Source organism: Prunus dulcis, chromosome 3, assembly GCF_902201215.1.
Source record: "Prunus dulcis chromosome 3, ALMONDv2, whole genome shotgun sequence".
NCBI classification, from domain to species: Eukaryota; Viridiplantae; Streptophyta; class Magnoliopsida; order Rosales; family Rosaceae; genus Prunus; species Prunus dulcis.
In genome coordinates this window covers 9913044-9928976 of record NC_047652.1, presented here as the reverse complement: position 1 = coordinate 9928976, position 15933 = coordinate 9913044, and the positions used below count along the sequence as shown (strand labels likewise).

General features: G+C 39.8%; 3 protein-coding genes across 4 annotated transcripts; all 3 read right to left on the bottom strand.

Annotated features, from left to right (window-relative positions):
- Positions 1-661: 661 nt before the first annotated feature.
- LOC117622347 (senescence-specific cysteine protease SAG39-like) lies at positions 662-1809 on the bottom strand. The gene is made up of 2 exons (XM_034352997.1): positions 1383-1809; positions 662-1254 (listed from the first exon to the last, which is right to left on the bottom strand). The coding sequence occupies exons 1-2, from the start codon at positions 1807-1809 to the stop codon at positions 662-664; spliced, it is 1020 nt and encodes a 339-aa protein (XP_034208888.1).
- A 9588-nt stretch (positions 1810-11397) lies between these two features.
- Positions 11398-15340, bottom strand: LOC117622380 (senescence-specific cysteine protease SAG39-like). The gene is made up of 3 exons (XM_034353032.1): positions 15306-15340; positions 12119-12528; positions 11398-11990 (listed from the first exon to the last, which is right to left on the bottom strand). Exons 1-3 carry the CDS (start codon positions 15338-15340, stop codon positions 11398-11400), a joined length of 1038 nt encoding a protein of 345 aa, XP_034208923.1.
- On the bottom strand, positions 13727-15181 carry LOC117622381. 2 transcript variants are annotated; one of them, XM_034353035.1, is made up of 3 exons: positions 14178-15181; positions 14014-14080; positions 13727-13918 (listed from the first exon to the last, which is right to left on the bottom strand). In XM_034353035.1, exons 1-2 carry the CDS (start codon positions 15046-15048, stop codon positions 14031-14033), a joined length of 921 nt encoding a protein of 306 aa, XP_034208926.1. In that variant the 5' UTR covers positions 15049-15181; the 3' UTR covers positions 13727-13918; positions 14014-14030. The 2 variants fall into 2 exon arrangements, with proteins under 2 accessions (XP_034208926.1, XP_034208925.1); XM_034353034.1 differs by having other exon boundaries at positions 13727-14080.
- Positions 15341-15933: the final 593 nt, after the last annotated feature.

Genomic DNA, 15933 nt, shown 5'->3' with positions numbered 1-15933 from the left:
CATGGTTTCTTCATTGTTTTCACAAATCCCTCAGTTTCTTCATTGTTTTAATTGTTTCATTGGCTGTTTCTGTTTTCAAATAACATTGCAGGGATCAATGCCATGCAGAGACAGCTAGGGCTTGATAAAGTCAATGAATTAAAGAGCAGCTGGTACACTGAAATAGTAGATTATTCACAGTTTATATAGTTATCAAAATTACTATCTGCTAACTTATTTGGTCGGCCAGAAAAATTAAGTTCTGATATATAATTATATATATAGTACAAGTCCAAAAGGCTCTAATTAATGTTTTCTTCATTGTTTTTTGGGATTCTTCTGTCTCTTTTTGGCAAATTCCTTTTGTCTTCAAGAAGAATGCTCAAATTTTCAATTTAATTTTTTCGTTGTGAAGGCCTCAAACGCTAAAAACACAATTGGCTATTTCTCTTCTCTAATAAGAACCGTTGGGAAGAATATCTGTTTCTTTTTAAAACCCAGTTATTTTACCATTCCAAATTGATCGGGGTATTGATAATCCAACAAAAAGAAACTGAAAAAGCTTTTCAGAAATGGCTAAGTTTTCTTACAGCCACAGTACATATATATATAGTATTTTACACATACAAGTACATATCATAGTACTTACAAACCATATAGTAGGCATTGGTTTAATTTTAAGCTAAGCAGTGGGGTAAGAGGCTTCCATAGCAATGCCACATAGACCTTCTTTTGCTTCAACATCTCTTTGCATCCTTATGTACCCCTCTTCACCCCATTCTGTCCCCCATGAGTTTTTAACCAACCAATACTTAGTCCCATCATCGCTAACGCCATAACCAACAGCGGTAACCCCATGGTCAAGGCTCGTTCCACAGGATCCTGTAAAGACACCACTTGAATAGAACTGGAAATCGGAACCTCCAGCATCAATGGCAACAGAAACTGGTTGATGAGCAACAGCGGTTAGAAGTGCTTTTTCACTGTTTGCAGGCACGTCTTCATAGCCAGTTATCTTGGCTGCAATGCTTGCTGCCTTCTTGGTATTGCATGAACCATCAACACCATTGTAGGGGTAATTAGCTTCCGCACTAAGCCCATGGTTTTGTTGAATGAACTGAAAGGCATCATCCATCAAGCCACCCTCACAACCTTGGTCTTCACCGCTGGTGTCACAGTCAACTAGCTCTTGCTCAGACAAGGAGATCAGTTTACCAGTTGTAAGCTGAGTAATGCCTTCGGTCGCTGCCACTGCCGAAAAAGCCCAACAACATCCTATTTTTTCATTGCAATTTGCAATTAATAGTAGTTAGAATAACATAAAAATATTACTAAACTCCAAAAGAAGAGTATATAGTGTTACTATAAATGATTAATAATAATGAACCTAGACGCTTACTTACCACATTGGCCTTGGTCCTTGATGGGGGTTACAGCTCCTTTCTTTCTCCAGTCCATTGTAGCTGGCACTGGCGCCTTAACATTCTCGTATTTGAAAGAAGTCGTCTTTGTGGAACATTCATGCCCCTTGAATCCATTTCTTGAGGCTTTGAACTCTTCATTCGTAAGGTCTGCAAATTGATTAACACCCAACTTGTAGGGTTTGTTCACATCGTTATTGGATGATTCTATAAACGCCACATTTTCTTTGAATATCTTGAAACGATTCTCTTTCTCGTTAACATCGTTATATACACGACCATAACGAGTCATCCATTCCTCGTATCTCCCATACATAGATGCATCTTGGAGACTGCGAGAGGTGGCTTCACAAGACCAAGCCCCCAACATGAGGATCAAGCCAAAACCAATACATTTCCATGGCTCCATGATATAGCTAGTGTACTAGAAGCAGCTGGGGTTTGAATTTGATAAAGTATATGATATGAGCAGGTGTGCCGAAATGGTAGACTGGTCACAATTTATAGAGTATTGATTCTACTGAATGGCCATGCCATGCCCTCTCCGTGCCCCCAAAAATGATCTGCAATCTACGTGCCCTAGAAAATGTTCAGATATGGACCTCTAATTTTTAAAATATAGCTCACATATTTGACCTCTAATTCATTTTGATATTATACATAAAATATATACACAATGGATCTTAAACTTAATTATTTCACATTATTGATGTTGAATTTTAACAATTTGAGAATTATATGCAGAACTCATTGACTATTGTTTTGTTATGTTCGAAGGTAACAAATTCTGCTAAGTTTGAGCTTATTTTTTGTTCGTCCCGGTAAGGAAAATTGGCAGCTAGCCCTCTTATTCTTTTTGGGCCCTAAGCATATATTTTTCAGCCCTAAGGAGGTATAGCCCCATTCAAGACCCTCATTGGGAATGGCCTTAGTGACGACCGGGTGTGGGGTGTGGGGTGTGGGTTTGCGTGAGTGCACCATCATTAACTATTCAGTTTAATGGATTTTATGGGTTTTGCAATCAGAGCCGGTAAACTAACCGAATTTATATTGATACAAAGGTATTCCCATATTTCCATGCAAGTGTGCTACTATGCCATCTACATCGACCGAAATTTTGTGGTAATTAAAAGAAATGATTGAAACAAAGACTTTGGAATTTTGTTTAGTGTATCGCAAGTTACTTCAGTCAATGTTCTGCTTCTTTTGAATCTAAACTAACAATGTGGAGATAGAAGAGTGGAGATTATTATGAGCTTGCCAATAAAGAGATGATAAAGAAACAACCTTTACTACAACAAAATGGGTGGTGTAAAATGGGCGTGTGAGTCAGTCTTACTCAAAAATGCACCACTGATTTTGATTCCCTCGGAAAAGAGTCTCTAGGGCTCTGGAGAACCAGACGCTTTTTTCTCTCGCACCTTTCTCTTATGTTGCTTCTAGTGGTAGGTACCACCATTCACGGAGGCAGCTCCGTTGTTGGAATTCGTTTTTTATGTTGGATCTAGTGGATCTAGTAAAGATGGGGTGTGTATTGGAGATAAAAGAACTTGTACCCATGAGATGTGTGAGGTGGACCTATTAAGATGCAAGGAGGTGTAGCTGCACCTCTTCTCAAATTGAGGGATGTTTTAAGAACGCATATTCTAGTTCAAGGTTTGCTGTTTTAGACAATGTTACTCAAGAGGCTGAAATTGCAGATGAGCCGGTTGTGAATCCTTTTAAGTACGAGGTTAATAAGCCTATGAAGCAAGTGGTTACCCCTGCTAGTGGTTTTGCTAAGTCTATTGGGAGTAACAGAAATGAGGTTGGGAAGAGAAATTCTCTTGCTAAGGATTCTAAGGTGTGGGTTTTCAAAAAACCTTTGAAAGACATTACTAATGCTAAGTTGGGGAAGAGCAGTACTATGGGTTTGAAGCCTGGTTTTGGGTCTAAGAACATTTTGAAGGCTAGGATTGGGCATAATCGTAGTAATTTGAATGTTGGAGTGGTGGGTATGCAAGTTCGAGGCTCTGATGTGCAAGATGATGTTCATGGCTTGTTCTCTTTTAATGTGGATGATGCTTTTTCGTCTGTGGATTTTCGGGGTGCTAATGTGGTGTTGCATGACCCTGAGCCTCTTGATATTGGTCAGATGGAGCTCAATGAAGGTGAGTCTCATTTGGTTAAGTCTGGTGTTTCCAATGAGGATGAGCATGATTCAGTTGGTGATGCGGTTGGTTTGGTTGGTATGTTGATTGATTTTAATGCCTCTGATGTTGCGGCTAAGCAGGTTGCTTTTTTATGAGGTTTTCCCTCTCCTTGTCCTCCATTTACATATCATTTTTATGATAATTGTTTCTTGGAATGTGAGAGGTGCTGGCAAGGTAAAGTGTGGCTGTACCATTAGGGACTTAAAAAAGGCTTATGGTATTGATATTTTTGCTGTGGTTGCGCCTAGAATTGGTGGTTCTTGACCTCTCCCTGTTACAAAGAGTTTGGGATTTTCTCATTATCATCTTGTGGATCCCATTGGTTTTTCTGGGGGTGTGTGGCTACTTTGGAATGGAAGTTCTGTTTTTTTACAAGTTGTTGTGCATTCGAGTCAAACCATTATTGCTTTAGTTACTATAGATGCTAAAAGGTGGTTGCTAACAGTAATTTATGCTAGTCCTTGTTCTAGTGTGAGAACTTCTCTTTGGAAGTATTTAGATGGGTTGGCTGGTGTTTGTAATTTACCTTGGTTGTTGCTTGGTGATTTTAATGATATTGTTTGTGGTGAGCATAAGCAAGGTGGTAATTTGGATGTTGGTGGTCAGCATTTTATTGAGTGGATTGATAGGAATCGTCTTGTTGATTTGGGTTCTTTTGGCGCTAATTTTATCTGGTGTAATAAAAGGGATGAAGAGGATATTATTTAGAAACAACTTGATAGGGGTCTTTGTAATATTGATTGGAAATTTTTGTTCTCTGAAGCTCACTTATCTCATCTACCAAGAGTGAATTCTGATCATTGTCCTATCATGGTTAAGTTTTTTTCTAACCATCTTCCTGCTACAGAATCTATGCCTTCAAATTCCAAGCAATGTGGTTAAGTCATCCTCGTTTTTTTCAGTTCATTTCTGGTTTGTGGAATTCTGGTACAGGCCATGCTGTTCAAAAGTCTGTTAGTCTTATTTGGCCTCTGCAAGATTGGAATAAACAGGTGTTTGGGTGTCTTTTTCAAAAGAAAAGAAGGATTTTGGCTCGTCTTGCTGGTATTGAAAAAAGATATGTATGCAGTTTAATCCTTTCCTTAGTCAGTTGGAAACTGATTTGACTATAGAGTATAATCTTATTCTTCGTCAAGAAGAGATGTTTTGGTTGCCAAAATCTAGAAACACATGACTTAAGGAAGGTGATAGGAATACAAATTTTTTTCATCTTTCTACTATTATTAGAAGGGCACCAGAATAAATTAGAAAGGCTGACTAATGATGCTGGAGAGTGGATTTCTGAGAAAGGAGGTATGAAACAGATTGATATTCATTATTTTCCAGGGCTATTTAGTGAGCCTACTTTATCTGATGAGTATTATTTGTTTCCTCAGTATTTTCCTCAGCTTGAGCTCTCTAATTGTACATGGTTAAATGGTGAGGTTTCTGATGTGGAGATTCAAAGTAGTTTATTTGCTATTGGTGGGTTGAAAACGCCTGACCCTCATGGGTTTCCTGCGCTTTTTTATCAAAATTATTGGAATCTTTGCTCTAAGAATATCCTTTCTCTTGTCAAGGATTGTTTTGTCAGAGCTTATCTCCTGAGCACCTTAATGATACTTTAATTACTCCGGTTCCTAAGGTTGAAAGGCCTCTTAATATGGCTCAACTTAGGCCTATTAGTTTATGTAATACTCTTTATAAAATGGTTTATAAGATTTTAGTTTCCAGGCTTTGTCCTATTATGACTAAAATTGTTGGGCCCACTCAAGTCAGTTTTGTGCTAGGGAGACATAGAGTTGATAATATTGTGATTGCTCAGGAGATGCTTCATAAGTTTAAGATTGCTAAAGGGAAAAAGGGTTTTATTGCTTGGAAAATTGATCTTTCTAAGGCCTATGATCGTTTAAGTTAGTCTTTTATTAGAGAGGTTCTTTGTGAAATTGGTATTGGGGGAAGAGTTTTGGAGCTCATCATGCATTGTATTAGTTCTGTGCAGTATAAAGCTATTTTAAATGGTGAGTTAACAACTGACTTCTCTCCTAAGTGTGGTATACGACAAAGAGACCAAAGTTGGAAGCTCTCCCATATAATTCAGCAGAAAATTCTTGACCAAAGTTGGAAGACTCTGCAGATTTGCCAAGGAGGGCCCTTTGTCTCTCATTTATTTTTTGTTGATGATTTGGTTTTGTTTGGGAAAGCCTCTATAGAGCAGGCTTTGGTGATGAAGCAGTGTTTGGATGATTTTTGCTCCCTTTCTAGTCATAAGGTCAGGTTTGAAAAGTTTATGGTTTGTGTGTCCCCTAACACTTGTCCTGTTTTGGCTTAGAATATTACCTCTATTAGTGGTTGATCTCCTTTATCAAATAATCTTGGTATCTTGGAGTTCCTTTAATTCACACTAGAGTTACCAAAGATACTTATCAGGAAATTATTGATAAAGCCCAAAAAAGACTCTCTTCTTGGAAAAGCCACACTTTGTCTATGGCTAGCAAGTTCACACTATTGCAATCAGTCACCTCTGCTATTCCTATATATTTTAAGCAAACTGCTATGTTGCCTACTTCTACTTGTAACAAGCTGGATCGGTTCAATAAGAATTTTCTTTGGGAGCATGCCTTTGATGATAGGACCCGATCCAAATTCTACTTTGGAATTCAAATCAAACCCTGTGCTTATCCGACACATGGCGAATGCCGGGCACAAATTACTAAATTGCCCTTCTAACTAGAAACCAATTGTTCTATTAGCTAGACTTATGCCGAAAATCCAGCAGAGTCTCCCATGTAATTTGCTCATTTCCCAAAAGTTTCCACATGTCAACAAACATTTATATATCTCAATCGTTCAACATGCATTTAATTATACCCAAGCAATCAAGCATCATATCATTTTGGCCTCAGACCTCAACAAATCAAATAAGTCATTCTACTAATAAAGCTAATCTCAACTTTCAAAATATCAATAGTACACTAACAATCTCAAAGACTCCAACTCGTGGCTGCACCTTGTAACCTTAGGCTGCCTACGTATCCTTACTGAGGGATCAAGCCACACGTAGTTCTTTCCTATACTCATAACAGTCATATACTGATTATCGATAAGCCATACACTGATCTCCCTCGATTTTAGTTTAAGAACATCACAAAACTGAAATCCTGTCCACTTAGGCATACCCCATTCCTGATCCGTCAATTCCCTTAATATCATCAATTCCATCCTCGTAGGCCTCAGAAATACCACTTCTATCCGAGCCGCAATCCTCGCAGGCCTCGGAGATACCACTTCTATCCGAGCCGCATTCCTCGCTTCGCACGGTTTAGGGGTTCCCAAAACACATGGGGCATTATTTATAAATGACACTATTTCAAAGCAACTAGGGGGTACCCTCGTGGTGTGTAAAGCCATATCTCAAACTTGTATCAATACTTTCCCTTATTTCTCAATTCACTTCCCGAACTTTATATCAACTTTTTGATAAATTGATTCTCAACTATACTTATAAAAAAAATAAATATATATATGCCACAATCTGATAAAAACCAAGGGCCATGATACATCATTTTCAGCTACTAGTGTAATATCTCACATCGACCAACGGAGAGGGGGTGATGTGCCTTATATGTACATGCCCGCCTCCATCTAGCACGAGGCCTTTTGGGAGCTCATTAGCTTCGGAGTCATGGGAACTTCGAAGTTAAGCGAGTTGGGGGCTAGAGCAACCCCAGAATGGGTGACCCACTGGGAAGTTGCTCGTGAGCTCCCAAAAATAAAACCGTGAAGGCAGAGAAAGGGGCCCAAAGTGGACAATATCGTGCTAAAGCGGAGCCGATCCCGGTGTGTGACAATTTGGTATTAAAGCCACTATGTCGTGTGGTGCGAATGTGCCGACGAGGACGTCGGGCCCCTAAGGGGGTGGTTTGTAACATCCCACATTGACCAACAGAGAGGGTGATGTGCCTTATTTGTATGTGTTCGCCTCTATCTAGCACGAGGCTTTTTGGGAGCTCACTGGCTTCGGAGTCATGAGAACTCCAAAGTTAAGCGAGTTGGGGGCTAGAGTAATCCCAAGATGGGTGACCCACTGGGAAGTTACTCGTGAGCTCCCAAAAATAAAACCATTAGGGCAGGGAGGGGGGTCCAAAGCGAATAATATCATGCTACGACGGAGCTGATCTCGGGGTGTGAAAATTTGGTATCAGAGCCACTCTGTCGTGTGGTGCGAATGTGCCGACGAGGACTTCGGGCCCCTTAGGAGAGTGGATTGTAACATCATATATCCACCAACGAAGATGGGGTGATGTGCCTTATATGTACATACCCGCCTCCATCTAGCACGAGGCTTTTCAGGAGGTCACTGGCTTCGGAGTCATGGGAACTCCAAAGTGAAGCGAGTTAGGGGCTAGAGCAATCCCAAGATGGGTGACCCACTGGGAAGTTGCTCATGAGCTCCCAAAAACAAAACCGTGAGGACAGAGATGGGGCCCCAAGGCAGACAATATCGTGCTACAGGGGAGCCGATCCCGGGGTGTGACAACTAGGCATATTAGAAATCTATAAGTAACTATCTATGCTCAATCCGTAACATGACCCAAATAACTCGTTCTCGGTAAGGACTCGTTTACAAGGTCATTTAAACCCTTCTCAAAGGATATAACTGCCTCGAAAGACTCACGGTCACCCGAGGGGTCAAACCACCTAACTTGTTCAACCGGACCCGCGGAGCCCATGACCTCCGATCACACTTTTGGAAGTCCCCATAGGTTCAACGCACTCTTCTGAACCTACCCTGCAAGTTTGGTCCAAATCGAACGGTCGGATTGATCACGATCGCACGATTGCAATTTATCTTGCCCTAGGGTTCGCAATTTTTGTGGTATCCGGGACTCCGATTCACGATCCATCAAATTCTATACGATCCTAGCATTGTCTAGATCAACATATATGACATTGCCTATGATCCAACAATTCAAACGTATTGAACCCAGAAATCACACAATAGGCAAGATTCATTCGGGGTTCAAACGTTAACCAAATTGGAATCTGAAAGCACCTACATGCTCGTAGCAACTAAGGGATGATTTTAAGGATAGAAAGTAGCTCCATTGTGCTGGCCACGCACCGCCACACGCGATGGTAGCGCTTGGGTAGCTTGATAAATTTTCGGTGGCTGGAAAACTCCAAACTGCCAGCCAAGCTTCCTACCCTAGGTGTAAAACCTCGTTTGGAGACACTTTTGTTCTTGGGCATACCCCGAAAAATGGCCGAAATTGCGAATTGAAACCGGCCAAACTTAGGGTTCTAAATCAAACCACCTATGCTAGAAATTGATCAAATCCTACCCAACCATCAGCTAGAGCTCGAAAAGTAGATGAGAAACCATACCTCACTCGACGGATTTGGCCGTCGGAGTTGCCGGAAAACCCGTCCTTTTTCCAAGCTTCGAATCGAGCTCATCGTCACCGAATCGGATCGGGTCTTGGGTGGGTTTTGTAGAGAGGGACGAGGGGAAGAGATTTCGTGAAGGTTACGGTGGCAACCGAGATGAGATGATGCCTTAAAAAACTGATGGAAGTAGAAGGAATGAATAAAAATAACCAAAAAATCTGGTTAAATCGCAAGGAAGAAGAAGACCCGGCACTATAGGACTGTAGCTACAGTAATAATTTTTAAAATTCCCACTATGCCCTTTTCATTTCTAGACCTTTCCTCCTTCGTTACAACTCGGAATTAGACGTGCCGCATGTCTACGAACTCATATCGACATGGTCTACACAACGGTGCAATCGGAATTCTCAAATTCCTTCCTGGTCAAAAAGTCAACTTTTATACTAATAAAATACTCCATGAGCAAAATAGTCTCTTATCTGAATAAATTAACAATTAAAAATTTATTTAGGACCGGGTTGTTACATTTGATAAGGCAAAGGTGCATCTTGTGAATTGGGAAACTGTGTGTAAGTCTAAGTGGGCTGGTGGTTTGGGAGTGAAGAAGGCTGCTTGGATGAATCAAGCTTTATTGGCTAAATACAGTTAGAGACTTCTTTAGAATGAGCAAGGGCTTTGGGCCAAAGTTCTTAAGGTTAAATTTTTAAAGCACTATGATATGTTGTCTGCTAATGAGCATCAGTTTCATAGTTGCTCTAGCAGCTAGAGGGGTGTGACCCTATTTGGAGGTTGCAGCTTCCTCCAAAGGTTAAGACCTTCCTTTGGGTGCTTTGTCACAAAAAGCTCCTCACTAATGCTCATAGGCAACGTAGAGGTATGGCAGTTACTGCTTCTTGTCCTCGATGCATTTACCCAATCGAATCTGTTGATCATTTGTTTAAAGGTTGTAGTTCTTCCTTTTTAATTCTTCCTTTTTAATTTGAAATCAGTTTGGCAGTTGGTTTGAGGAATCCAGTGTTTCTTATCCTAATTTTGATGATTAGCTCTTTCATAAGCGCATTCCCAGAGATCTTTTATGACTGGTTTGGCTTGGAATTTGGTGTTTGATGTTACCCTTTGGTTCATCTGGAAATGGCGATGTAAGCTTGTTTTTTAGCAAGGTTTTCTGCTTCCCCCTGAGCCTCAATAGGTGATTCTGCAGTATGTTAAGGATTGGATTACAGCCACTAAGTCTATCTCTGTTCCTCTCCATCAGGGTGTAGTTTATCTTCATTGGCAAGCCCATTTGCCAGGGATTTGTAAGGTTAGTTCTAATGGTAGTCGAAAGCACATGCTCTTGGTTACATTGGAGTTGGGGGTCTGTTAAGAGATCATGCTGGTAACTGGATTAAAGGTTTTTCTGTTAATTTGGGTGTTGGGTCAGTGATTGAGGCTGAGTTATGGGGTATTTTTTGGGGGCTCCATTTAGCTTGGGAAGCTGGTTTTCGAAGTGTGGAGGTTAAATGTGATTCTAAGTTTGCTGTGGTTCTATTATAGAATCCTACTAGTCCTAGTCATCCTTTTTTTAGCATTATCAATTGCTGCCATTTGCTGATTCAAAAGGAGTGGTGCTGTTCTGTCAAGTATATTTTTCAAGAGCAAAATTTTGTGGCTGATTATTTGTCTTCTATGAGCCATGATGTCTTCCCTTGGGTTTGCACGTTTTGGATTCAACGCTTGGTGTGGTTGTTGAGCTTCTTGCTGCTGATGCCAAAAGCTTGGCTCGTCCAAGGAGTTTGCTGTGTAGTTCTTTTTGTGTTGTTTGGGCTTCGGCCTCCTAAGAAAAAAAATTACTATCTGCTAACTTATTTGGTCGCCCAGAAAAATTAAGTTCTGATATGAGCCGGACTGCCAGAAGAATAGTACACAATGATTTGAAGGACAATATATATAGTACAAGTCCAAAAATGCTCTAATGGTTTCTTCATAGTTTTTTGGAATTTTCTGTCTCTTTTTGGCAAATTCCTTTTGTCTTCAAGAAGAATGCTCAAATTTTCTATTTTATTTTTCTTGTTGTGAAGGCCTCAAACGCTAAAAACACAAAAAAGTATATTTACGTTGTTCAATTGGCTATTTCTCATCTCTAATAACTTGGAGGGAACTGTTAAATAAGCAATAAGTTTTTTATTGCACCAAAAATTAAGTTCAGTAAGCGTAGGCGAGGGAATGGGTTAGGATTAGGTTAGGGTTCAACTCCATCCATTTTAGCAATCCAATGTTTAGTGAGTGCAGCAGTGTTCATAAGTGTTTTAAAATTAACTTCATAGTGGAATATTTGTTGATTTTTTTGAAAGTTTTCTTCCAGCCACAGTACATATCTTATAAAGTATTTTACACATACAAGTGCATATCATAGCACTTACAAATCATATAGTAGGCATTGGTTTAATTTTAAGCTAAGCAGTGGGGTAAGAGGCTTCCATAGCAATGCCGCATAGACCTTCTTTTGCTTCAACATCTCTTTGCATCCTTATGTACCCCTCTTCACCCCATTCTGTCCCCCATGAGTTTTTAACCAACCAATACTTAGTCCCATCATCGCTAACGCCATAACCAACAGCGGTAACCCCATGGTCAAGGCTCGTTCCACAGGATCCTGTAAAGACACCACTTGAATAGAACTGGAAATCGGAACCTCCAGCATCAATGGCAACAGAAACTGGTTGATGAGCAACAGCGGTTAGAAGTGCTTTTTCACTGTTTGCAGGCACGTCTTCATAGCCAGTTATCTTGGCTGCAATGCTTGCTGCCTTCTTGGTATTGCATGAACCATCAACACCATTGTAGGGGTAATTAGCTTCCGCACTAAGCCCATGGTTTTGTTGAATGAACTGAAAGGCATCATCCATCAAGCCACCCTCACAACCTTGGTCTTCACCGCTGGTGTCACAGTCAACTAGCTCTTGCTCAGACAAGGAGATCAGTTTACCAGTTGTAAGCTGAGTAATGCCTTCGGTCGCTGCCACTGCCGAAAAAGCCCAACAACATCCTATTTTTTCATTGCAATTTGCAATTAATAGTAGTTAGAATAACATAAAAATATTACTAAACTCCAAAAGAAGAGTATATAGTGTTACTATAAATGATTAATAATAATGAACCTAGACGCTTACTTACCACATTGGCCTTGGTCCTTGATGGGGGTTACAGCTCCTTTCTTTCTCCAGTCCATTGTAGCTGGCACTGGCGCCTTAACCTTTTCATATTTGAAAGAAGTCGTCTTTGTGGAACATTCATGCCCCTTGAATCCATTTCTTGAGGCTTTGAACTCTTCATTCGTAAGGTCTGCAAATTGATTAACACCCAACTTGTAGGGTTTGTTCACATCGTTATTGGATGATTCTATAAACGCCACATTTTCTTTGAATATCTTGAAACGATTCTCCTTCTCATTAACGTCATTATATACGCGACCATAACGAGTCATCCATTGCTCATATCTCCCATACATAGATTCATCTTGGAGACTGCGAGAGGTGGCTTCACAAGACCAAGCCCCCAACATGAGGATCAAGCCAAAACCAATACATTTCCATGGCTCCATGATATAGCTAGTGTACTAGAAGCAGCTGGGGTTTGAATTTGATAAAGTAAATTATATGAGCAGGTGTACCAAAATGGTAGACTGGTCACAATTTATAGAGTATTGATTCTACTGAATGGCCATGCCATGCTCTCTCCGTGCCCCCAAAAATGATCTGCAATCTACGTGCCCTAGAAAATGTTCAGATATGGACCTCTAATTTTTAAAATATAGCTCACATATTTGACCTCTAATTCATTTTGATATTATATATAAAATATATACACAATGGACCATCAACAATATGGGATCTTAAACCTAATTATTTCAAATTATTATTGTTAAATTTTCAACAATTTGAGAATTAAATGTAGAATTCATTGACTATTGTTTTGTTATGTTCGAAGGTAACGAATTCTGCTAAGTTTTGAGCCTATTTTTTGTTCATTCTGGTAAGGAAAATTGGCAGCTAGCCCTGTTATTCTTTTTGGGCCCTAAGCATATATTTTTAAGCCCTAAGAAGGTATAGCCCCATTTAAGACCCTCATTGGGAATGGCCTTAGTGACGACCAGGTGTGGGGTGTGGGTTTGAGTGAGTGCACCATCATTAACTATTGAGTTTAATGGATTTTATGGGTTTTGCAATCAGAGCCGGTAAACTAACCGAATTTATATTGATACATTGGCATTGCTCTGCAAGTGTGCTACTATGCCATCTACATTTGAATACGAAATTTTGTGGTCCATCTATTTTTAAGGGTTTTTTAGTCTTTCTATTTTCAAGAGAAAAAAGAGACATTTTTCTCTCTTTCTTCCCCCCCCGCCCCGAAAACACATCGCACAAGAACAACCCCCCCTCCTCCCTCTCTTCTCTCTGACCATGTATAAAATATCCTTTAAAATGGATGAAAAATTGAATTGTATTAAAGTTATATGACAAATTATGAATTTTGAAAAATGAAGGTGACATTTCTCTTAAATTTTTCTAAACTGATATATCGGTTCAGAGTGACATGTCTACAAAAATCCTTAATTGAAACAAGGACTTTGGAATTTTGTTTAGTGTATTGCAAGTTACTTCAGCCACTGTTCTGCTTCTTTAGAATCTAAACTAACAATATGGAGATGGAATAGTGGAGAGATTATGAGCTTGCCAATAAAGCGATGATAAAGAAACAACCTTTACTACAACAAAAGCCGATTCTTTCTCAGTGGTTACAGACTGTACTCAATAGTGCAAGAAAGAAGGAACCCAATTCCCTAATCTTCTTCTTCTTCTTTTTGTTTTTATAATACGTCAATCCCTGTGGTGGGCTTAAAAGTTGTGCTAAATACAAATCTTCTGCTTGATTCTCATGAGAGGAAAATACTTCATTTACTTCCACACACTTGCCCTACAAACATTGCGGAAAATTCTCAAACATACTTATATTATTAAAACGAAGGTCAAACCTCAACTCTTGCATTTCATATGGACTTCAAATCCAACCTATGAAATTTCAAAATCTACCAGACTGAAATCAATAGGCAAGCCAAGCAATAGAATAGCCAAGTACCTGGAAGCACACAAAAACAACTGGATTTCAGAAACATAGACTTATACAAAATCCCAAAAAGAAAGAAGATACATAAATATACATGTTTGATACGTACCAATCTGCCAGGATGAGAGCCTCGAACCATAATTATAGTTGGCTCCAAAGTAACAATCATTGGTGGTGTTTATCCCATTTGGACAATTACATAAAAAAGAACTGTAAGCCCCACCAGAATAGTAGCCACAAATCCCAGTGCTCCTTTCACAATTAGCACATGAACTTGGATACTCATTATTCACACTGAATTTATATTTGAGCGCAATCCCATACTTCCAACTGTTAGGGTCAGACTGGTGCTCGTTGAAGCTGTAAAACCCAGAATAAGAACTGCATTGCAGTTTCTGCAAGTCCATGTCAAAAGCCGGCCCGAGATCAACTGGCGTGTAAACGCAACATGTGGAGATTGGGAGGTTGATTGTGCTTATGGCCCTGCAAGAATATAAGAAGCTACAAATTGAGGTGCCTTCGTTGTCACATAGGGACACTTTGGAGTTGTTGTTTTTATCAGTGTATAAGGTGTTTGATTGGAATATTGGGGAGGAAGAAGTTGAGCAGTCAAGCAAGGCGAAGATGTTGTCATCTTGGAAAGAGAAGGGCGCGTCCCAATCCAGGCCAAAGCCTTTGCTTGGTTGGGTGCAGGAACATGTTGACATGGAGGGGTCTGAGATGTACATGACTTTGTTGGTGTAGTCTATGTTGGTGACAGGGTAGGAGCCTGTGTGCATTGTGAACATGAGGTTGCCTTGGCTGCATGACACGTACTGGTGGAAGCGCGGGTCACCGCAACCAAGGTCACTGCCAAATGGGAATTTGAGGGGGAGTTTGCCGCAGGATCTTTGGCAGGTTTGGGATGATATTGAGGAGGGTAAGAGGAGGATGAAGATGAAGGAGAAAATTGTTGTTGAAGGATGGTGGGGAAGCTTCATTGTTGAAGGTGTATAAGGAGAAATTAATAAGATTGTTAAAGAGAGGATGAGAAGTGAGGCCTTGAAGTGGAACGCTATATAGCTGGTCAGTTTTCACTTTGGGGATTTAAAGAAAAGTGAGATAAAATAAAAAGACTTCGCTTCTGTTAGAGAGATGATCGGTTGAGATTGTACAAATACTAGAAAGAGGAATTGTGTTTAACAGGAATTGGGCTCTCATCACCACTTTCGGTGTCGAATGACTATTGGCTATCTTTTGATGCATCTGCTTTTCCTTATTATTAGATGCCATGTTTCCCCTGTTAGGCTACACACTCTCTCTTTATATATGTGTGTATACATATATGGCCTTACCATACACATGACATAATCGGACATGTTTAGGCCTTCGTTTGTGATATGCACTTCTTTTTCCACTCTGTTGTGGTCAACAAGGTTGAAAGAGTACTAACACTTAATATCATGAGTATGGAAGGAACTAAATCCAAATATTCTATAGTAAAATGATGCTTTCTTTGTTTTGAGATCCCAATGCCTAACCTACCCTACCCTTTCGACCCCAAAACAAGCATAGCCGCAGCTTTACATATAATATTTTTGAATGTCAATTTGCAAGCCCAACTTTTTTGATTGAGTAATGAGTATATATTCCCAGCATTTCAGCCTCTTATAAAAGATAAGAAAGAGAAAAGAGAAAGACCAAAAGCATAATGTTGGAATGAACCCAGATTGAAAATGCAGCAATGATGATATCTCATTCATTATTTATATCAACCAATTCATCATCAACATTATTTGTTGTTGTTGCTGATAACAAATTTTTAATCCTAATTAATTCCCATTAATGCATATAAACTGGGGCATAATTGAGTTGGTAGGGTATTC